The sequence below is a fragment of the Sciurus carolinensis genome, chromosome 8 (genome assembly GCF_902686445.1).
Source record: "Sciurus carolinensis chromosome 8, mSciCar1.2, whole genome shotgun sequence".
Taxonomy (NCBI): domain Eukaryota; kingdom Metazoa; phylum Chordata; class Mammalia; order Rodentia; family Sciuridae; genus Sciurus; species Sciurus carolinensis.
In genome coordinates, this window is record NC_062220.1 from 121894582 (window position 1) to 121919887 (window position 25306).

General features: G+C 37.3%; 1 protein-coding gene across 1 annotated transcript in view; it reads right to left on the minus strand.

Moving 5' to 3' along the window:
- Positions 1–25306, minus strand: part of Pi4ka (phosphatidylinositol 4-kinase alpha) — a 139882-nt gene that overhangs the window by 90098 nt on the left and 24478 nt on the right. Inside the window, exons 2-9 of the mRNA XM_047560234.1 lie at positions 21043–21159; positions 17853–17946; positions 15795–15883; positions 13587–13659; positions 12649–12908; positions 11969–12035; positions 4152–4300; positions 1203–1268 (exon numbers count right to left, since the gene is read on the minus strand). Coding sequence (XP_047416190.1) covers positions 1203–1268; positions 4152–4300; positions 11969–12035; positions 12649–12908; positions 13587–13659; positions 15795–15883; positions 17853–17946; positions 21043–21159 — 915 coding nt within the window. The remainder of the gene's footprint in view (positions 1–1202; positions 1269–4151; positions 4301–11968; positions 12036–12648; positions 12909–13586; positions 13660–15794; positions 15884–17852; positions 17947–21042; positions 21160–25306) is intronic.

The window sequence follows — 25306 nt, forward strand, 5'->3', positions numbered from 1 at the left end:
TTTTATAGTGTCTGGCACATAATAAGCACATAAAACCACTAGTGATTATGGATTAATAATATATTATAGTAACACTAAGCCAACATGTCAAACATCTTTTTTTTTTTTTTATAGACATAAAACCATTTTTTCAAATGGATGTTTATACTAAAACTCAAATTGGAAAACAAAAATACCAGACACCACTCTGCTTCAGTAGAGAGTCCCACTTTACCAGGCTTCCCTTTGCAACCCTAACACAAGCCCTAAAAGGAATCCCCATGGAGCTTCAACTCTACCCTTAGGACCCAAAATGAAGATCTTCATTAGAGGTGGAATATAGACCCAACAAGTCTCTGTCAGACTGCCCTGGCTACCTCTTAGTCCTGGTCTCCCTACCCTGCCCTTAGTCATACATGACCACTCAGACAAGAGAAACCAAGAGGCCTCAAAGACTGCAAGTTCAGTTCAAAGTTCGTGGGCAGGACAACAACCTGCAAGGCAGCAAGTATCAGATTGTAACTTAAGATTTGGTCCCTGGAAGTTCCTTCCCCATTTCAAACCCAAGTCCCACCAACATTAAGTACTATGCGTCTCAGAATCAGGAGAGAAAAAGCACAACAGGCTTAAATAAGAATCTGTGTTTGGCATACCCTCATGACAATAATCAGCCTAGAAAACAGCAACCACTCTAGAAACTCATACTCAAAGGGGGCCTGACTCAAATGTTTCCTGAGTTTTTAAGAACTCCCAGTAATGATTTTATAAAGTTATGGGCTTTAGTTCCCCAGATACACACCCCTTAACTTAAAAGTCAGGGCATACTGTGCCTATGAAGTACAGTTCTCAGCTTGGAGAAGCTATGGAAGCACCAAAGAAGAAAGGAAAATAAAAGTCACAGACACAAGCTGAACTCCAAGTTCCCACAGTATATGATGTGAGCACATTGGTTAACCCCCATGAACCTCTACTTTCCAAATATGAAACAGAGTAAAACAACTTCTTGTCAGAAGCACTGTGAAGTGATATATTTAAAAGAGCCAAGTATAGAACAGGGGCTCAGGTGGCAGGTGTGCTGTTATTACATGGAACTATGGTTAAATTAAGCTAAAAACTCACTGCTAATCCCTTTCACTCCAACCCCCACATGAATCTTTCCGTTTTCTCCCTGTAGAAGTTTAAATTAGGCTGATTTTGTAGTAATGCCCTCAGAAGGGACATACCTCCATCACACTGGCTACAACCGCATCCAAGGATTTGAGAACAGGTTCCTCAACGATTTTCTTCACCTATCAGGAAGACAAAATCTCATGAAGCAATTGATGGGATAAAAGAGACAGGAACACTAGCTCCTTCTACCAAAGTGCAAATAAGGTTCAGAAAGAACCCATAGTAAGGCTGGGAGTGTATTTCAGTGGTAGAGGGTGTGCTTAGCATACTCAAGGCCCCGAGTTTGATCCCCAGCATAAAAACAAAACAAAACAAAACAAAACAAAAACCATATGAACTCATGTGGTGAAAAATACAATGAAAATAACAGGCCAACAAGTCAAACTATATGCACAAAATCCCCTTACTTGTGGCATCACTTGGGACTTCTTTTCTTACCCTATATAGGAATGACATTAAAAACAAAGGAAAAGAACCAATTTTCTCAAATTTGCCATTATATTTCCATCTCTAGGATGTGAAAGTGTTCAGATTCCAGGCACTGTTGACATTTCATCCATTCACAGTTAACAAGCATATCTGTGTGATATCCTCCAATAAATTCCTTCTCAGACATGCGGAACACCTTCCCAGCCAGTCCTCAGTCACTGAGGACTCTCCCTTCCTCCTAGGTCCTGGTGCACTGGCACTTCTGAAGATTTCTAAGTTCTTAAACTGGACTGCACATCACACATTTTAAATTCCATTTTATTTTCCTTTTTGTTGGTACAGGGACTTGCACATGCTAATCAAGTGCTCCGCCACTAACCTACATCCCTAGACTCCAAAACCCCAAAGCTAGGCACCCATTTGTACTTTCTAACTTTTTTTTTTTTTTTAAGATAGGATTGTGCTTTGCCATGTTGGCCAGGCTTGTCTTGAACTCCTGGGTTCAAGTAATCCTCTTGCCTCAGACTCTGGAGTAGTTGTAAACTACTGATACTTAGATATCCAGCTAAGTATCTAACAGAAGCAATTCTTTTCCTCTGTTCTCTAAATAGAATTTAGTATAGGAACGTCTGACTGTTCAGTCAGCTACAGAATCATTTGATAAATTGCTCCACCTTTACAACTGTAATACACGATGAAGGTCACTTTCAAAATACATAAATAATAACATACCAGAATAAATAAAAACTCCCCAGAGAAAACCTAAATTTACAAAATTAAAATATCTTGAAAAAAAAAATCCCCCAAGAAAGGATATGAAACATTTAGGCTTTAATCAGGATTTCTGACATGGTACTAGGAAAAGCCATCTGTGAAGGCCCTGGCCCACTAGGGCCACCATTCCGTCTGGGACATCCACACTGAGAAGCAGTTAAAGAAAATTCCTTCTGGACAGAATTTCAAAAACATCCTAGGGGTCTGTGCAGTGGCTCATGCTCGCAATCCTAGCATCTTGGGAGGCTGAGGCAGGAGTATCTGGAGTTCAAGGTCAGTCTCAGAAAAGACCTTGTCTTGAAAGAAAAAATAAAAAGTGCTGGGGATATAGGTTAGTGGTAGAATGCCCCTGGGTTCAATCCCTACGACAAACAAAATAAACAAATAAAAGCCAAACTAAGCCATTGAGCAATTCATTATGGCTCCATCCTTTTTAATTACCCCGTAGGGTTTTTGGTTTTGTTTTGTTTTACGGTATTGGTGATCAAATGTAGGGCCTGTACTCTACCACTGAGCTGTACCCACACCCCTGTCACCTATGTTTTAATATCTTCTTGCGTTTTCAGTCTAAATAACGCCATTTTCCAAGTGATTTCTATTCACCTCCACATAGCAGTCAGATGGCTGCTCTCTCTGGTACATGTTTTAGTGTTTTCATTTCCTCATTTTCAAAACAGAATATCTGATCTTTAGAATCTCTCCTCAATGATGTTGTCATTCATACCCACTCAAATCTGTCTTGAACCACACAGTTCTAAAGTAAGAACTTAAGGGTCACTGAATCTGGCCATAGTTCTGTGTAATTCAAAACTGTACCTGTAGAGTCAAGTATAATTGAAAAAGCACTGGACTTAGTGGAATCTGAATCCTTGAACTAAGCCTGACTGGTCTGACTATCCTTGATGAACTAGACAATGATTTCTTTACTTCTAAATGGGGATGTTGGTGCCTCCTCTACATGCTTCCTGCAAGGATTAAATTATACACAATGATTTTATAAATGCTACCCTTCTTCCTCGTTTAATCTGCAAATTCATGACTTCTAAATTGTACTTGGAAATACTAGCACAGGTTGAGCATCCTGTTGTGAACATCTGAAATGTTCCAAATCTGAAACATTTTTAGTACAAACATGTTGCCACAAATGGATAATTCCACACCTGACTTCATGTAATGAGTCTCACAAAATTATTAAAAACACTATACAAGCTGGGTTCAGTGGTATGCACTTAGTCTCAGTAACTTGGGAGGTGAGACAGAAGGAATACTTGAGCCTAGGAGTTCAAGGCCATCCTGGGCAACACAGCAAGATCATATCTCAAAACAAAAAACCCAAATTGTATAAAATTATCTTCAGGTTATGTGTATAAAGTATTTATGAACTACATATGAATTTCATGCTCAGACTTGAGTCACATCCCCAAAATATCCCATTACATATATGTTAAATTCCAAAAACCCCCAAAAATCCTTAATCTGAATTACATTTGCTCCCAAGTACTTCTCCTCTGAAAAAATACAGGCTTCCAGGGTATAGTGGTCCACACCTATAATCTGTAATCCCAGCAACTGGGGAAACTAAGGCAAGAGGATCACAATTTGAGGCCCACCTCAGCAACTTAGTGAGATCCTGTCTCAAAAAATAAAAAGGGCTGGTGGTAAAGTTGTGGGTTCAATATCCAGTACTGAAAAAAGAAGGAGAAAAGAAAAATGGGCTTCCATCCCTGGCAATTTCACTGATATCTCATGGTCAGTTTTTTGTTTTTTTTTTTTTTTAAATCCATTAGTGCTCTGCTTACCAAGTTTAAAAGTTCCCGAAGCATTTCTAGGGGAATACTGAACTCCTTATAGGTGATGCCATTGAACAGAGGAGAGACTGAGAAACTGGAGCTGATAGTGGAGAAGTAGTACTCGGGCTCCAGAGTAGTCCCATCCGGCAGGCAGGAGGCTGGCAAGAAAGAAAAAAGGGAAAGTTACCTATGAGCACATATAACCTGGATACTTCCTCAACCAGATACTCCTAACAACCAACAAAAACATAGATTTTGGGCTGGGGATATAGCTCAGTTGGTAGAGTGCCTGCCTCGAAAGCACAAGGTCTGGCCCTGGGTTCAATCCCCAGCACCGCCCCCCCCCAAAAAAAAAATAGATTTTACTTTGTTTATACACCAATTCCTTGCTTGTTTTTATTTTTTAAATATTTTTCTTGTGGTAATGAACTCAGAGGTGCTCTACCACTGAGCTATATCCCCCTGGTCCTCTTTTTTCAATTATTTTTTATTTTGAAATAGGGTCTTGCTAAGTTGCTGGCTGTCATCAAACTTAACAACGCTTCTGCCTCAGCCTCTGAATGGCTGAGATTATAGGCATGTGCCATCACACACAGATCCTTGACTTTTTTTTTTTTTTTTTAATTAAGAGGTAAAGGTTGCGCATCAAAGACTCAGATGTGATCGTGTCGTAATACTTTCAACCCAGACAATGTAACTTCATGTATGGTAAGGGGAGAAAAAGATTGACAGCTTTTTTTTTTTTTTTTTTTTTTTGGTACTGGGAATTGAACCCAGGGTCTCATATGTGCTAGGCAAGAGTTCCATGAGTGAGCTACACTCTACGCCTTTTTTTTTTTTTTTTTTTTTGATATCCTGGATTTAATCCAAGAACATTTATCCACTAAGCCACATCCCCAGTCTTTTTAAATTTTTTCATTTAGATACAGGGTCTTGCTAAATTGTTTAGGGCGTCACTAAGTTGCTAAGGATGGCTTTGAACTCTGAGGCTCCTGCCTCAGCCTCCTGAACCACTGGTATTACAAGTATATATGCCGCTGCACCTGGCACACCCCAGCCCTCTTAAAAATTATTTTGAGATAAGTCTCACTAAATTGTCCAGACTGACCTTGAACTTACAATTCTCCTGAGTAGCTGGGATTACAGGTGTGTACCACAACATCCAGAGAATGACACCTTTTTAAAGGTTCAGAGATGTTAAAAGTTTGAGGTCCACAGGGTATCAAAAATGTTTTGTTACCAAACAGTACAAAAATGCACACTACAAGAAGTTTCAAAATTAGAACAATTAAGCAAAGTAAGCCAATCACAAAAAGGCAAATACTGGGGCTAGGGTTGTAGCCCAGGGGTAGAGTGCTTGCCTAGCACATATGAGGCACTGGGCTTGATCCTCAGCACCACATAAAAATAAATAAATAAATAAAATAAAGGTATTGCGTCCATCCACAACTAGGACACAATACCTTTATTTTATTAATTTATGTGGTGTCGAGGATTGAACCCAGTGCCCACGCATGTGAGGCAAGTGCTCCACCACTGAGCCACAACCCTGGCCCTAAAAATTAAAAAAAATTTTAAAAAGACAAATACTGGGAGCTGGAGTTGTAGTTCAATGTACAGTGCTTGCTTTGCACATGTGAGGCACTGGGTTCAATCCTCAGCACCACATAAAACAAATAAAAGAATAAATAAAGATATTGTGTCCATCTACAACTAAAAAATATTAAAAAAAAAAAAAAAAAAAAAAAAAAAGGTCAGGAACTGGCGTTGTGGCCCAGTGGTGGAGTGCTTGCCTGGCATGCATGAGGCACAGGGTTAGATCCTCAGCACCAAATAAAAATAAATAAATAAAATAAAGGTATTGTGTTAATCTATAAGTAAAAATATTTAAAAACAAAAAGAAAAATACCTACTCCTGTGAGGTACTTAAGAGTAGTCAATATCATACAGACAGTAGAATACTGGCTGCCAAGAGCTATGAGGAGAAAATGGGGCATTATTGTTGCAGTTTTACAAGATAAACCAACATTTCTGAAGACAGATGGAGGGTTGGTTGATGGTTATACAATATTAACAATAAATTTAACACCACTGAACTGTACACTTAAAATGGTAAAAGAAGGCAATTTTTTCCATTATGGAAATATTATGGTGTATATTTCACCATAATAAAAAAATTGAAGGAAAAAAGTCAAAACAAAAGTAGTCATTGAATCATCTGATACTAATAAATATGAATCCAAAAGCAAATAATTAGAGTCCATTATTAAAACACATTAGTAGAAAACTTATCATTAGAAAATAAGTCTATAATGTTTTCATAGTAAATAGTGACCAACAATATCAATCTATAAAGAACCCAATAATAAATTTTAAGTCTTTCTCAAGTACTAGAGCACAGAAAAAGTAAAGAGTTGACGTTAGCCCCAACTGTGTCAAAGTGGGGCATAACATAGTACAACACTGTTGACGCACTACCAATGGATACAAACCAACAACCTAGAACAACAGAAGGACATGGTAACGGTACTTCTGAAAGGCCAACGTAAGAACTGGCAGACAAATAAGAAAAGGAGGGAGGGAGAGAACAGACAGTTTAAGAAGAGGAAGGAGAATGTGATCAGAGAGCACTTCTCAAACAGACACCATGAGATGAAGACAAAGTGATACGTGGCTGAGCCAGTGTGGGAACTGGAAGAACCAAAGACCTAAGATCTTGGATTTCTGTGAGGGGGTATTACTGAAAGTTAAGGTGAAAGTAAAGGATCAGAATTATGCTTTTAAGGGCTGGGATTGTGGCTCAGTAGTAGAGCACTCGCCTAGCATGGGTGAGGTACTGGGTTCAATTTCCAGCACCAACATTAAAAAAAAAACAAAACTAAATAAACAAAATAAAGGCAATGTGTCCATCTACAATTAAAAATATTTTTAAAAATTATGCTTTTAAGACATAATTCTTGCCTGTCATTTTGGCCCGTGCCTATAATCCCAGTGACTTGGAAGGCTGAAGCAGGAGGAATTCAAGTTCAAGGACAACCTCAGCAACTTAGCAAGATTCTGTCTCAAAATTAAAAATAAAAAGAGCTGGGAATGTGGCTCAGTGTGTAAGCACCCCTGGATTCAAACTCCAAAACCCCACTACAAATAGTAATAATAATTCTTAAAATGAGTGGTATTGTTTGTTGAAGGTTCTCTCTGCATCTATTTAGATGACTGTGCTTTTTGTCCTTAATCCTATCTGTGTTGTAAATTACATTTGATTTGCAGATGTCGAACCATCCTTGCATCCTTGGAATGAAACCAACTTGGCTCATGATGTACAATCTTCTTAATGTGTTATTGAATATGATTTGCTAATATTTTATTAAGAATTTTTACATATATGTTCATCAGGGATATTGGTCTGTATTCTTTTTCCTTAATATCTTCTTAACTGACTTTGATATCTGGCATCCTAAAATGATTATGACAGTATTCCCTCCTTTCTATTTAATGAAATATTTTGAAGAGAATTGGCATTAGCTCTTCTTTAAAGGCCTGGTAGAATCTGGCTGAGAATCCAACTGGTCCTGAGCTTTTCTTTGTTGGAAGACTTTTTATTACTGCTTCAATCTCATTAGCTTGTTATTAGCCTGTTTAGGTTTTCTATATCCTCTTGGTACAACCTGAGAAGTCCATATGTATCTAGAAATTTATCTATTTCTTCTAGATTTTCTCATTTATTAGAGTATAGGTTTTCAAAATAATCCCTAATGATCCTCTGGATTTCTGGATGGTTTGTGATGATAAAACTAGGGATAGGAGGAATTTAACCACAACATCATAAAGGCAATATATGATAAACAAAAGCCAATATCATGCTCAATAGGGCAAAACTGGAAGCATTTCCTTGAAAATCAGGAATGAGACAAGGATGTCCACTCTCACCAATCCTATTCAACACAGTACTTCAAATTTTAGCCAGTGTAATTAGGCAAGAAAAGGAAATAAAAGGAATATAAATAGAAGAAAAGAAGCCAATTGTCAGTTCGCAGATACTATATGGTCCTATATTTTGAAGATTCAAAAAACTCCACCAGAAGACTTCTAGAGCTAATAAACAAATTCAGCAATGTAGCAGGATACATAGTCAATATATAAAAATCAATAGTTTTTCTGTACATCAATAATGAATTTGCTGGGGGGGAAAAAAGAAAAACCTAAGAATAAATCTAACCAAGGAAGTGAGGTGGTGCATGCCTATAATCCCAGTGGTTCCGGAGGCTGAGGCAGGAGAACTGAGTTCAAAGCCAGCCTCACAAACTCAGTGAGGTCCTAAGCAATTCAGGGAGACCCTGTCTCTAAATAAAATATAAAAAAGGGCCAGGGGGGCTGGGGAGATAGCTCAGTCGGTAGACTGCTTGCCTTATAAGCATAAGGCCCTGGGTTCCATCCTCAGCACCCAAAAAAAAAAAAGGGGCCAGGAATGTGACTCAGTGGTTAAGTGCCTCTGGGTTCAATCCAGTACAAAACAAAAACAAAAACAAAAACAAAAACAAAAAACAAAAAACAAAAAACCTAACTAACCAAAGAGGTGAAAGACTTCTACAATGAAAATTATAGAACATTGAAGATGGAAACTGAAGACATTGTTAAAATAGCCATATTACTATAAACCATCTATAGATTCACTGTAATCCCCATCAAAATACCAATGACATTCTTTGCAGAAAAAAAAAAAAACAGTTCTAAAATTCATATGAAGAATAGAAGACAGGGAATAGCCAAAGCAATTCTAAGCAAAAAAAACAAACAAAACAACAACAACAAAAAAAAACACAAAAACAATGCTGGAGACATCATAATACTTGGACGACTTCAAATTATACTATAGAGCTATAGTAACAAAAATTGCGTGGTACTGACACAAAAAACAGACACAGACCAATAGAACAGAAGACACAGAGACAAACACACAGAGTCATCTGATCCTTGACAAAGGCACCAAAAACATACATTGGAGAAATATAGTCTTTTTAACAAATGGTGCTAGGAAAACTGGATATTCATGTGTAGAAGAATGAAACTAGATTCCTATTTCTTACCCTAAACAAAAGTCAACTCAAAACTATCAAAGAACTAAGAATTGGACTAGAAACTTTGTAACTGCTAGAAGATAATGTAAAGGTAGTCAATACTCCAACCTATGGGCACAGGCAACACCAATAGAACCTCTAAAGCTTGGGAAATAATAAGAATTAATAAATGAAATGGCATCAAATAAAAAGGATTCTGCATAGCAAAGGAAACAACAGAGAGCATGAAGAGAGAACCTACAGAATGGAAGAAAATCCTTGACAGCTGCTTTTCCAACAGAGAATTAATATCGAGAATATATATAGCAGTCATAAAACTCACCACCAACAACACATTACCCAAACAATAAATGGACAAATGAATTAAACAGACACTTCTTAAAAGAAATACAAACGACCAACAAATATATGAAAAAATATTCAATATTTTTAGCAATCAGGGAAATACAAATCAAAACTACAGAGATTTCAGTTCACTCCAGGTTAGAATGGCAGCCATAAAGAATACAAATAATAATAAATGCTAGAGAGGATGTAGGGAAAAAGAAACACTTATATACTATTTGTGGGATTATAAATTAATACAACCACTATGGAAAGCAGTATGGAAGTTTCTCCAAAGACTAGTTATGGAACCAATATATGACCCAATTATACCACTCTGTGTTATTTATCCCATAGAATTAAAGTCAGCATATATAGTGATACATGCATCTATATTTAAAGCAGCATAATTCGTAATAGTCAAATTAGGGAACCAGCCTACTTATCCATCCATAGATGAATGAATAAAGAAAATGTGGCATATATATATACACAATGGAATCTTATTCAGCTATAAAGAAGAATGAAATTATGTCATTTGCAGGACAAATACAACTTAAGAGCATTATGTTAAATGAAATAAGCCAAACTCAGAAAGCCAAGAATCATGTTCACTCTCATATGTGGAAGCTAGGGAGAAAAAAGGGAAAAAAGAGGTGGGTGGCTCCGTGAAAATAGGGAGAACAGTAGATTTGAAAAAGGGGAGCGGGGAAAGGGAGGAGGAGGAGAGAGGGAGGTGGGAAAAGAAAGGGAAAGTACTGAGAAACGAAATTGACTAAATTATATTGTTTTATTGAGTGCATCTATGAATATGTAACAACAAATCCCACTGTATATAAAATTATAATGCACCAATAAAAATTTTTTAAAAACTGGGCACAGTGGCTCATGCCTATAATCCCACAAACTTAGGAGGCTGAGACAGGAGGATCACAAGTGTGAAGTTAGCCTTGGCAACTTAGTGAAAAATAAAAAGAACTGGGGATATAGCTCAGTGGTTTAAAAAAAGAAAAAAGAAAAGCCCCTGGATTCAATCACCAGTACCAAAACCAAACAAGTAAACAATTTTTTTAAAAAAGAAAGAAATTTAAAAATAACTCTTAAAAAATATTCATACAGAAAAAAAAAATATTCATACAGGACTGTGGAAGGCCTAGAAAGGGAGAGGACCTACTATAAGAAGAATCCGAGTGAAACTAGAAGTGTATCAACAAATATGGAAGAAAGCAGTATGTGCTGTTGCCTCTCCTACAATGAGGAACACTTAAAAGGTATACATTATCCCTTTGCTCACAAGCCTACCAGTAGGTAGTAGATCTACTGAAGGGTCATTAGAGCTTGCACAGTCAGTAGTACGCAAGTATGCCTCCATCTGGCCACTTAAATAAATATGCTTAAAGGCAGCAACACAATGGGTTGCGGGGAGGGCCTTGTCAAAAAAGGTAGACATGTTTACAAGGGAAAGAGAAGGTTTTGCATCATAGCTATCCTCAGAAGCCCCAAAGGCCTGGGGGTAGCAAAGGATTTTAAGAGGATACATTTTACACATGGACAACTGGATCTCTTTGGAAAGTGAGTGAACTCGGCCTTTTGTTCTAATATATACATAAAATGTAACATGTTAGCCAGGCTCAGCAGCACTCTCCTGTAATCCAGGTACTCAGGGAGGCTGAGGCAAGAGGATCACAAGGCTGAGGCCAGTCTGGGAAACTCAGCAAGACTCTGTCTCAAAATCAAATTTAAAAAGGGCTGAGGATGTAACTCTGAGACAGATTCACTCCTGGGTTTAGTCCCTAGTCATGTGCAAAACAAAAAACTAAACTAAACAAAAAAACTCATGGAACATGTTATACTCTAAAACATCTAAGATACTATACAAAAAGTTGCCCACGTTTATTTGAATTCAGATACTAACTCCCCTCCTTTTTAAAAAATTCCCTTTATATCTCTCAAGATGGCCTTGAGACATGCTCTTTTAGCAACTAGAATCAATCAAAACTAGAAAAGATTACATTATGAGGCATGAAATTCTGGTTTCTCCATTTCTTATCACTTAAATTCCCTCAAGGGTAAGATGTAGGTAATTTTAACATGTGTCTGTTCAGCACAAGGGTGTTCACATCAATAAAGTTCAATAAATTATATGAAAGTATTTTGAGCAGCAAAGCTCCATAAAGTAGTATTATCTACATTCTCATGGCAGGCATTTGGGGGCCAGTAAATTACTCTCTGTACTTTTCTATTTATAACATTTGAAAATAGAAAATAAATGCTTTTAAAAAAGCTTGCCACTCTGTATCCATGACAATAGAACAGGCTCAGAGTGACCTCTTGTGATGTCAACCCTTTTAGAGTTAACATCACAAGAAGTCACTGTGAGCCTGAGTACTAAGTGGTTAATATTCCTGGCAGAGAAGTGACGCTCACCTTCAAAATAGTGAAAGGCAGATCCTCCAGGGGAGCTTGGAGGGGGCATGCCACGTTCTGGGCTGACCTGAAACACAACCAGAATTACAGATCAGAAAAGGCCAGGGAGACAGGTTTGTCTTAGGCAAGGTTCACTCCACCAGCTCAATGTCTATACTTGAAGTCCTCATTCAAGCCTCACCTCCTCCCTGAAGTCCACAGTAGTTATAGCATTTTCTACTACATACTATATCACCAAAGTCTTCATATATAGTCATATATTTATACTCGATTACTGAGTTGAATTTTTCTTAGTGTTTTGTGTTCCTATCTTTTCTCCATTAGTCAATTATGTAGCTCTTTTTCTTGGTGCTGGGGAACTGAACCAGGGTTTCACACATGCTAGGCAAGTGCTCTACCACTGAACTACAAGCCCAGCCTTCAATTATATACTTCTTCACCAACTATCTCCCACTCATAATGGTTTGATACCCAACTACTATGAAACAAATTCCTCCCAGTTATGAAATCACTTATAAATCTTTAAAAGGACAAGGCAAGCCCTTGGATTAAAGAGAATTCTAGTGAGAACCTTCCATGTTTCTTAAATTTCCTTAAACTACAGACAAGGGGTATTTTCTTCACATGAGTACTTAATGAGATCCTTCTCCCCTGCTCTTCTCCCAGGAGCCCAGCCCCACCTGAGAGATGCTGGACACACTGCTGGTTTTCCTCTTTAGGGTGCCCTCCTGACAGACAGTCAGTAGATTGCTGGGGAGGATGGAGCGAAAGTCATTAAAGGAACGCCTTCGGACACCTTCTAGCTCTTCTGGGACTCGCAGGGAATGAGGAAGGACTTTGGGAAAGAGCTTCGAGAGGAGAGACTCTTCTGTGTTGCTGTACCGCCCAAACGCTCGAGAGATTCCTATCAGGCATGGGATTGCATACTTGCAAAGGTATTCTAGAAGACCAAATGAGAATGTTATGATGAGATAGTTTACCTGTAAGAGAGCCATGCTATACCAACTTGTAATATTTCACAACCCACCTAACAAATGTGAAGGTTCAGAATAAGTCATAGTACTAGGGTCAACCCCAAGGGCTAATCAGTGATATTTCCAATCTATCATTAACAATTTCAGACTATGTTTCCATTACAGCTAATCTCCTTGGAAGGTCTTGATCTATTCATATTACATCCAAATCAATAATATACTTAGGTCATATTTTCAGGTATCTTGAATCTAAAAATATATTCATATATCCTAGGATCATATTGGTAGCCTTATTTACACTATGGAAAAAATGATCTTTGGAAGTCAACTAAACTACCCACATGTTATAGGTGAAAAAATTGAGGTTCAGAGGCCTTGTCCAAGGCCATTTGGCATTTGTGTATAGAACTGTGCTTGTGACTTCATGCAGCCTCTCAGTATATTAACCCACAACAAACGTAACCTAATACAGAAAGGTTTTCACCCATGGGGTGCACATTAGGTAACAAAGAACAAGAGAAGAAAAACAAAGAATAGGAAAAAAACAAAAAAGAAAAGAAAAGGCTAGGAAAAAACAAAGTAAAAGACAAAGATGAAGATGAAGACAAGGAAAGAGAAAAAAGCATTAAGATCTATAATCATACCTTTTTCTTGAATCTCCAAGGCCTGGCACATTCCCAAAAGGACATGTAAAACCTGCAAAAGTGCCTCTAAAATCTGTAACAGTCAAGGGAACAAAATTATACACAAAACTGAATAAATAGCACAAAATTAAATCAAAATTCAAAGAAGTTTTAGGTATCATCTTGACTTAGCCCTCCACTATTGTCAAATGGTGACTTCAGAGACAGAAACCTTGACTCTCTAGGCTAGTACAGAAATCCTCCTAAAAATGTGTCATGCAGTCCTCCTGGGGCTTGTACATAGCAGCCCCTGGAGCTACTTCTTCCTGCATACTCACTAAACTGGTGATTAAGACTCCACATCTTCTCTTTTCATAGCTAATAGCCTTCATTCTTTCCAATCTTATTCCTTATGATCAAAAGTTAATTATAACACTAACTGCCTGTTTATGTTGCTACTATAGTCCAGCTTGTCTACATCTATCTGGCAGTATGATGCTCAGAATAAAATACATTAATATTCCAGGAATGCAGGAACGTACCCAGAATAGTCACCAAATTAATCACAGATTCTAGACTGAAATATGAACTTTTTAGTAGCCACTTCACAGTGCTGGTTCAGAGAGCTTACAGACAAATAAAATGCTTAAATCCTTTTCATACATACTGCTCTAAAGTTATACCTCACTTCTGCAATTATTTTTAACTTTTTATTTATCCCCACAAAAGCTTATGATATTACTGTTAGCTTATTGGACTAGTCTTCAATTCCCAGTTTTGTGCCCTCTTCAAATGAAATCAACTTGCTTTTTAGATCTTCACTCAAAACACTGGCTCATTTTGCTCCAATGGTTGGAGGCAGGCCACTGGAAGCTCCTGCCAGGCCAATATCTCAATCATCCTCTGGGATACTCTTTTAGGCATACCTGAAAACCCTATGAATCTGGCACTTAGGCCATATAATTGGTCCAGAATGTCAAGAGAGGTGCTTGACCAAAGTTTTCATGAAGTTCAACTAGACAGCATCTACTTATTTCTCTCGACTATGCGTTTTAGAAAACCTAGGTAAAGAACAAAATTAAATTGGTCTGCCATGACTTGTTCATAACCTAAATTTCCTTCATTTTCTTAATATTAAATAATGGTGAATAACCTGTGAAGGCCTAAAAATCAATGCAGATTGAGTATCCCTTATCTAAAATGCTTGGGACCAGAAGTGTTCTGAATGTCAGACTTTTTAAGATTTTGGGATATTTAGATGTACATAAGGAGATTTGCTGGGGATAATACACAAGTCTACACAAAAATTCATTTGTTTCATATATACTTTAAACACATAGTTAAATGGTAATATATACAATATTTTTAGTATGTCCTTATCTTAACTGTAACTGAGTTGTATTATATTGGCCCTCAAAAAGTTTCAAATTTTGCAACATTTCATAGTTTGAATTTTTAGGTAAAGGAGACACAACTTGTACTTTTGCCCATTTCACATAATAAAGTCATTTTTTTTTTGCTGCAGTGTTGACCTTTTTATTTTGATAAATTTTATTCATAGACCTTAAACCTAAAAATAAATGAAGAACCTAAATTAGAAAGAAACTGCAAAAACACTGCTAGCTGGGAACATTTAGCATGTAGTAAGGCAACTAGGCACTCCACAGAAACTAACAAGAGTAACATTCAAAAACCAACTTAATGAAATTTTGTGAAAAACTGAGTTAGGAAAAAGTTTAAATTATGGTGATATTCTTTGTTTATAAAGGAGGGAGGGAAGGGGCTGAGGTTAGAACACCTCCTTAGCACCCTAGCACCCCCCTGTCCCCCAAAAAAGGAAGTGTGAAATATATGCTGGTAGTATTTCCAACAAAATTAACAAGAACTAAAAAAAAGTCTGGGCACTGAGAAGTAAAAACTACCTAGAAAATTTACTCTATAAATGACTTTAATCCCTAATCTAGAAGAAGAGAAATGAGTTGCCTCTGCTTTTTTCTGCCTACCTGACAGCATTTTGGGGAATGCTGAATATGGTAAGACGCACGAGATTTTGAAAAACAAAGCAAGCTGAAAAGAACCAAAAGCAATCATGAAATATTTCTTAGGTCTGCTATTAATCATATGAAAAAAAACCAACACAATCTAATCACTTCAATATTTTTTCTCCCTCTTCACCACTTTGGAATTCTTTTTGATCTTATAGCAATAAGTAAGTTACCACAAGCTTACCTCATCCCTAAGAGAAGGGTCCCTATAAGCCACATCAGACAGCAAAGTAACCAGGCAAAAGCTAAAGCTCTCTGCAACTGGGAGTGTACCTGGAAGATGTGAAGACAGGAATCAGATCATTAGAAACAAGACACTGGACCACACCTGCTAGCCATCCAATTCAGTATGTTCCCTCTTACATGACTTGCTAAGAAACCAGTTTATAGTGGCTGCCCTCAATAAGTCTCAACAGGAGAGATATGGGCCTAATGATTTGTTAAGAAATACCTTTTTATTTTAACAAAATACTTTGGCTTAATAAATTTAATGTTTCCTTTTAATTTACAGTTTGAGATTACAAAGCCTACTGAAATTGTGAGATTTCATTTTTTATTCTCTTCCTAAATAAAAGTGAGAAATCAGTCTTGATGTATAAGATGGTACATGGAAGCTATCAAGCACATACTACTATAACATTAAGCTGAATGAAATGTTGGTTACATTTTCTTTTGTACTTTGTTTTGACAAATAGGAAAAATCATAATAAGAGCTTCCAAAGATTTGCTCTAGGGCTAGGAATGCAACTCAGTGGTAGAGTGCTTGCAAAGCAAGCAGAAACACCAGGTTAAATCCCCAGTACCACAAAAGATTTACTCTTTTCCACAAAAGTTTTTTGGTTTGGTTCTGCAGGGTCTCCTGCAGGCTAAATATAAGCTCTAGTACTGGGTGACACCCCCATCTCCAACCCCTGAGCTTTTAAGTTCTCCCAGCACTAAGACTTCTATCAGGAAGGTTTTAGGAACCCTCAACAATGGAGGGAGTGTTCTGCCTAAAAGACCAAACGCTATGCAGTTGTTTTACCAGGTCTAATTTCAAATGTTAGAAACAATGTGAGTTGGTTCAAACACGATTAAATATGTAGTCAATTTTAATACTGAATCAGGACATATAAGTATCCACTATTTTATAGATATATTCATAGTACATGGCAGATTATTACATTTTTATTTCTGCACTGGGAATTTTAAAATTAGTTCTAGATTGTTCTCAAACTTGAATGTATGTCAGAATTTTCTGAGGAGTTGTTAAAACTGCCCACATGCCACCCCCAGAGAGTTCTAGTTCAGAAGAGCTTTAGTGTGGGGACTGGGAGTGTGCATCTCTGACAAGTTCCAGGTGATGCTGATGTTTCTGATCTGGGATGATATTTTGAGAACTATAGACACTAACTTCTGCTATTATCCAAAGGTGCTATATCAGGCCTCACAGAGGTAGATTCCAAAAAAACTTCAGTCTTATATATCATGAACCATAAAATACTGGAGGTCTTCCAAGCAGAATTTGGAGTCTTGGGAAATAAATATACAAGAACATCAGTGTTGCTAGTAGTTAGTACCAAGTTTGGCACACAGTGAACCTATGTGAATATTTGGAAAGGGACAGAAGGAAGATGGTAAGGAGAGAGGAAGGAAGAGAGGGCAGTAGACAGGAGGAGAGGCAAAGACTATTACTTTCACTCTGGCCCCTAAAAGAATATTAAAATAAAACACAAGCTAAAAGAAACACATATGAATTTATTCAATTTCTAAAGGTACAAAGTTTAACTGAAGCTTAACAACAGCAACAAAATGATAAACTAATTATGGTGAATATTGTGGCTGAGTCTGTATCATTCATTTCACCCTTCTGGCACAGTTTCAATGCAATGTGGAAAAACCTCCTTTCAGGAGTAAGTTTAGACTAAGGGTTTAGACTAAGGTTTGAGGATGGGCAGGTGACCCAATTCCAACTAACAACATATGAGAAAAGATTCTTGAGGTCTCAAAGTTCTTGCTCACTCTTTGAAGAGCACAATGGAAAGCTGCCAGGCCACTTGCCTTTTTCCTGCCTTACACATCACACTGGACAATGATGAGTAAGTTCAGCCCACACTGCTGCAGGCAGTTAGTTGTTTCACAGCCAGGAGCGGGATCAATTAGAAGCATCCTAACTGGTATGTTAATACAAATAAACATTTGACCCTTAAAGATGCTGAACATATTTTTCCTTGTTTTCAGGGAAAACATTACACAAAATTACCTCTGCCTTTCCGAGCTGTGCTTTCTTCTACCCAATACACTTTTGGAAGTCCTTTGAGAAGTCGAAGAAGGTAAGGAACCACACAATCTTTGTGCTACAAAAAAAAAATTATATTTAATAAATGACTGGTAGCCCCTTTAACATAGATTAAGCTCAAAGCAAAGCATAGCCACATCCCAATCATCTCAAAGATTCTCCAGGGATAATGTAAATCAAGTACAAGTTTACACAGCATCGCACTTTGTTTCCACAAAGCAAAGTACAGAGGCTATTATCTGAGCTTACACCATGAGGGCCTAAAAGAAGTGCTCAAACCTGTCCTTTGGAGCTGAGTATCCACGCTTGTGCCTTCTCTGGGTGGTAGACTCCTATGAGAGCCTCTTCAGAAAATATGCATGTGTACACAATTAAAGTCACCTTCAGTGAGATGACTTCAGATCACCCAAAACTCATCTACAGGCCCTAGGATAAGATCTTTGGGACTAGAGAGAAGCTCCCAATCACAAGCTTCTCAATTTGGTGATGCTTTTTATTGTTCATATCCCTTGTTTTCTTTTCCTCCTTTCTAAAAAAATTTTCTGCTTCATTTTTCTTCTTGTTCAAGTTTTCATTAACCCAATTAAAAAATTACTTTTCTCAATCAAATGAGTCAATAAATACAGCTTCATAATCTTCCATCATTTTTTTTTTTTTTTTTTTTTTTTTTGGTTTACTGGTAAGCATGCTCCAGAGAAGGAGATTTGATGCTCTTAATATATGAAAAACAGCTCCAAGGGGCTGGGGTTTTAGCTCAGTGGCAGAGTACTTGCCTAGCATATGGAAGGCACTGGGTTCAATTCTCAGTACCTCATATAAATAAGTAAAATAAAGGTCCATTGACAATTAAAAAAAAATTAAAACTATAGGATTTTTGAAACAGAATCCTTAAAAAAAAAAAAGCTCCAAGTTAAAAAAATAGTTCCTTGATGCTCCTCCTACTCAAAGGTAGAGTCTAATTCACTTCCCCTTGGAAACTGTCCACCTTAGTTACTTTCTTTTAGTATATATAGAAACGAGCATAAATGTAACTCTGACTTCAGAGACTAGAGATGGTAATGCAACTTCCACCTGTTTCTTTCTCAGGATACTGGCCCTGGAATACAGACATTATGATGTGACAAGGCCCAGGCCACATGGAGAGTCCATGTATACAGAGGTATCCTGGTCAATAGACCCTAGGTTCAAACCCCAGGCATGTCCATGAATGAGTTTTCACATAATTTCACTACCAGTTTTTGGCCCTCCCCTAGTGACACCCAATAGAGTAAACGGTGACTCTTCTGAGGCCTGTCTAGACTGCAAATTCATAAGCAACAAAACAAAACAAACAAAAGGAAACAAAAAACAAAATGATTGTATTAACCCACCAAGTTTAGGGAGTTTGTTATATCACAATAACTAACAAATAGAAAATTTTCTGTAGTAAAAAGAAAACAATTTCTCCTATACATTATAAACTACACCTGTCTAGGATCCTAGTGTACTAAAGGGCACAAAGCTCCAAGGGGCCTGCACTACCTGGCTCCCTGGCAGAAATGGCCCTGATTGGTTCTTCCCTATATAAACTGTGATGGTTTTAATAGGATGTAGTGAGTAAAACCATCTCCACTACATTGGGTCACAGCTGCTACCAGGTTAGCCCATCTAGATACAAGGAGGCCAATGCACAGCCCATCAAGGAAGGAAGTAAGGAATATAAATACCAAGTGAACCAAGAGAAAGTTGGTCTCTGGGGTCTCAGGGGACTGACAAAGCATTCTGGATTCCTTTCCTGGTATCCATGAAACCAAAGGACTTTCCCTAGAAGCACAAGCAAATTATACGATCCAAAGGACAACATTATATGCCATCTGGAACCCTCCCAATCCTCACTCAGAACCAAAATTACATCAAAGGTAATTTGTACTCCTCTCCTCCTGGTCATCTTAAAAAAGTCTAATATGAGTACAACATTTTGGGGACTTACAGATAAATCTAACAGGTAATGTGTTTGCCAAGGATATTTTCAACCACTAAACATTTAGACAGTAGTTTCCTATATTCTTAAAAATAGCTAGGTGTTACACATGCCTGTAATTCCAGGGTTTAGGAGGCTGAGGCAGAAGAAGAATCACAAGTTCAAAGCCAGCCTCAGTAAAAGTGAGGCACTAATCAACTCAGTGAGACCCTGTCTCTAAATAAAATACAAAATTTAAAAAAATAATAATAAAATAAAATAAAATAAAATACAAAATAGGACTGGGGATGTAGCTCAGTGGTCGAGAGGCCCTATATTCAATCTCTGGTACCCCAAAAAATATACATATAATTTTTTCTGCCCTCTATAATTGGTTTTATATTTAAATAGAACTTGGCAAACAGAAAAGTAGAAATAATTTTCTTTTTTTTCATGTTAATAAGTATGCAGAAGAAAAAAATAAATGCGGCTTATGCATCTCATTTTGGTTTTTCACGTGATCTTGCTCAGGCAACCTATTTAATTATTAAAGCTGTACTACCAGGCTCCTGTGGATAAAATACGTGCCAATAAAATGTTTATTTTTGCAAATGAATAAATACTTTGTCAAAAAATGTTAGGGCTTGTTGGAGTAAAATATCTAGGACATGCAAGCTAATTTATATAAATCAACCATCTTTATTTTCCTAATGGCATGACTGAACTTAGAATTTAAAAAGTGAAGGGCTGGGGAGATAGCTCAGCTGGTAGAGTGCTTACCTCGTAAGCACAAGGCCCTGAGTTCAATCCCCAGTACCGCAAAAAAAAAAAAAAAAAAAAAAGAATTTAAAAAGTGATAATGATAAAAATAAAACAATCAATAAATAAAAGATTTCCCAAGTTTAAGATCAGCAACTTTAGTGAGACTCTATCTCAAAATAAAATGAAGAGGGTTGGGAGTGTAACTCAGTGGTAGAGCACCCCAGGTTCAATATTCAATCCCCAGGACTGAAAAATCAAATAAACTAACAAACAAAAACATAGTACTCCCACCAATTGCATGTTTTTCCTGTCATTCCCTCCCACTTAACCATTTTGATTAGATGGGAATGCATTCTTCAAGTACCGCATTAAGTAAATATAAGCAGATACAAATATAAATGATCATTATGCCCCCTTTACACCACAGAAATTTAAAATTTAGTAAAGCATTACCTGAAGATCAGATTCAATGAGAAAAATGCCCAGTGCAATCACTGCATCTCTCCGTCTTTCATCTAGTTGAAAGATCCCATGGAAATCTACTGGGCACATGCAAAGCAACTTTTGAACCTAGAAAACAAAGCAAAAAAACATTTATACACACACACACACATACACACATACACACATATGATATATGGCTGGAGACATAGCTCAGTAGCATAATACTTGCCTAGCACACACAAAGCCCTGGGTTCAATCCCCAGTACTGCAAAAAAAATACAGATAGATAGACATCTTTAGAAAACTATAAAGCCACATTCAGAACAAACTAGTCCCATAAAAGTCCATAAAAGAATTAAAAGATCATAACAAGAAGGATTGGGCTGCATGCAGGATAGCTCCATGGTAGGGCATTTGCCTACCATGGTAGGAACCTGGGTTTGATTCCCAGCACTGCCCTTCACACATATACATCATAAAAAGGACATTTTCAAAGGTTAAAATAATCACATACATGCCCTAAAATACATACACTCAGAGCAACATATGAAATATGATATCTACAGAAGTGTAAGGCTCAGTGTGTAGTCTGGGGTTTGCCATCAAGACACTCCAGAGTGTCTACTCCCTTGTGCTTCCCTAAACAGGTTACCCCTCCTGACCTGTGGTAATAATTTTTCTGACAGCTTTTACAAAAACCAAGTATGTGGCTTAGAGGATGGACCATGCCTATAACTACAGCAGATCAGGAGGCTGAGGCAGGAGGATTATAAGTTTCAGTGCACTTAGTGTAAGACCCAATCTCCAAAAAAAAAAAACAAAAAAGAAAAAAAAGAGGGCTGGTAGAATGTCCCTGCGTTCAATCTCTAGTACTGATTGATTAATTAATTAATTGAAACCATATATGTGTAAAGCAGTTGGAACTATACACATCATACAGCAAGAGCTCAATAAACAGTATTGACTGTTACTGTGATATGCCCAAACAGTGGCAAGCACAAGGCAAAGTAGGTATATGTGAGCAATGTATTGAATACACGGAAAAATTAGGTTTCTCTTCTAAACACACCAACAGCAAATGTCTGTCTTTACACAACTGAAGATAGCAAAGGAGATGTCAATCTTAAAGAGAATTCTGCCACAAGAATCACCCATCAAAGCATTAATAAAAACCAGGACCCTAACCTTGCTATTTTGTAACAGCCTCAATAAAAAGTCATATTACTGACATTCATATGGTTGTGGTGGCATGTTTTAACTGTATCAAGTATACTGCTTGAGGTTATGTCCCGAAAATTCATTAATAAATTACATTAATTAATGACAAAATTAATTACAAAATTAATTTTTTAAAAGAAAGAAGGTTGTTTTGGTTATCTTAGATTTTATTTTTTTTCCTTTATTGTTGTAGTCATTACCTTAGATTCTAAACAGGCAAATATAAAGGGATCACAAAGTCTTGAAAAGAAATCATCTTCTTACATGGCTGTATAGCATGCACAAGGCCCTCAGTTTAATTTGTAGCATTGCAAAGGAAAAAGAAATAAAGAAGAAAGAAAAGCATCTTCTCATCTGAAGAAAGACTAGACTCTTTTCTAGTAATTTTCCTTCTAGGAATGACTGTAAACAATTAGAAACTCAGGCAAAGATCATGTAGAAATGCATCCATTACAATGTTATATACACACTTAAAAATTGAAAACAATCTAAACATTAAATACTAGAAAAATAAAGTGATTGAGCCACTTGTTGCAATATTAGGTTGAACCACATGAAAATGGATTACTTGACTACAAAACCAATGTTTTCATAAGGTTCACTTTTAATATTTCAGCCATTAAAAATGGCATTTGCTATAGTTTGGATCTTGAAAAATCCAAAGGACCAGGTGCTAAAGGTTTGGTCCCTAGGCTATCAGGAGATAGTAGAACTTGTAAGAAGTGTGGCCTAGTATGAAGTCTTTAGGTAACTGGGGCATAGACTGGAATAGGATTATGGGGATTCCAGTCTCTTCCTCTCCCTTTTGCTTCCTGGCTATGAAGGGAGTAGTTTTGCTCTGCTACATGTTCCCACCATGATGTACTACTACCTCACCACAAGCCCAAAGCCACAAGGCCAACGGATCACAAACCTCCCAAACTTTGTGCCAAAATAATTCTTTTCTCTTTTTAACTTGATATTTCAGGTATTTTTTTTATAGTGATAGAAAAAACTTAACAGAAAACAGTAATGGAAAGTTGAGTAACAGTATTTTTTAATAAGCAATAACATGAAATAATATTCTAAGTGTTCTATAAATCTATGAGAGAAATGATCTTATTGACAAATACAGAAAATAACTACTGAAAAAATATATCAAAATGTTAAGGCGTGGTACTCTCGCGCGCCGCCGTGTGGCCGGAGGGAAAAGTGCTCAGTGAGGGGCTGTGGGACCGGAAGGAGTCCCATTTGAGGATTGGGTGACGGGAGGTTTTATCAAGCGTGGATATCCTACCATCCTTTCTCCCAGGGTCAAGAGCGTATGGTCAGTGCTGAGCAACGGACATGACCCAAAGGACTTTGGACCTCTCGTAGCCAACTAGGGAAGAATCTCTGAAGCCTGGATACAATATAATGGAGATTTCAGGAATGAAGCAATGAGGGTGGAGATCCATGCTGGGGAGCCTGTCCACAATGCCTGCTTCCTTATGTGGCGCTTGGTGTCAAGTCGTGGGAAGTGCTCTATGGAGTTGGCAATTGTTTGGAAGTCAGCCTTTTGGCTCCGTACAAGTGAGAGATGGCATATATTAAACAGATCAAGAACCTAGATGCCCTTCAACAGATGAATGGATAAAGAAACTGTGGTATATATATATACAATGGAATATCCATAAAGAAGAATAAAATTATGGCATTTGCAAGGGGAGGGTGTACCAGGAATTAAACTCAGGGACACTCAACCACTAAGCCACATCCCCAGGTGTATTTTGTATTTTTAATATAGAGACAGAATCTCACTGAGTTGTTTAGCACCTTGCCGTTGCTGAGACTGGCTTTGAACTAGCAATCCTCCTTGCCTTAGCCTCCCAAGTTGCTGAGATTACAGGTCTGGGCCTGCTCCACTGTACATATCTTAACTCCATAGGAAGACAATGATTTATAAAAGACATTTTAGTCCGACAGTTTTGGTATATAATATGAAATGCCAATTATGGTAAAAAAAAATAAACAAATTTAAAAAGTGAAAAAAAAATGTTAAGGAGTTCTGAGAGGTAGGATAACCAGAAGTTTTATTTAATTTTTTTATAAAGTACTTTTTTGGTATTTTCCAAAATGCTTCATGGGAAAACATGTAATCAGGAAAAACATCCAATAAGTTAAAATAGAAATATGTACATATGGAAAGAAATCCATGCTTTTAATGATACTTGCTTAGACAAAAAAGGATACAGTAATAGATAAGAACATAAGGCTAAATCCCCACTTTTCTTCAGTGTTCCTCCTTCATAGAAGGAGAAATACAACATAAAGAGTTATAAATTTCAGGGACTCCAGTCACTTTGAAGATCTTTACCAGAAAATCATCTTACATCTTGAAGAAAGAGTAGTCTCTTGGGAAGAAAAAAAAAATTTTTTTTCTTGTACTGGAAACTGAATCCAGGGGTGCTTTACCATGAAACTATATCCCCAGTTCTTTTTATTTTTTATTTTGAGACAGGGTCTCACTAAGTTGCTTAGGGCCTTGCTAAGTTGCAGAGGCTGCCTTGAACTTGCAATCCTTCTGCCTCAGCCTCCCAAGTCACTGGAATTACAGAAGTGCACCACTGCTTCCGGCTTTCAAAAAAAAAAAAAATTAACAGGAATTTTTACTTATGTTTTGGTAATTTTTACAGGGCCTTATCCATGCCAGGCAAGTGCTATACTACTGAGCCACACTCCAGTTCTAGAGATTTTTTAAAAATATTTCAAAAAACTATCCCCATTAATTAAAAATCAAAAGAAGGTAGAATCACAACAGAATATGAGTCAATGAGATTCAGACAATGTTATCAGAGTCAACATCAAACCAAACTGGAGGGAAGAATCCAAGGTCCTAGCAAAGTCTATGTCCTTTGCCCTATCCTGTTCAATCAATATCCTGCTCCAACACACACAAGACACACTGAGTGAGCCACACACCTGGGAGGTGAAGCTAATGTACTAAGACACAGCACAGAGACTCAAAAACTTGTCAAAACTGTGCAACATGGTTATTAAATACAGCAAAGTTATTTTTAAAAAAGACAAATTCCCA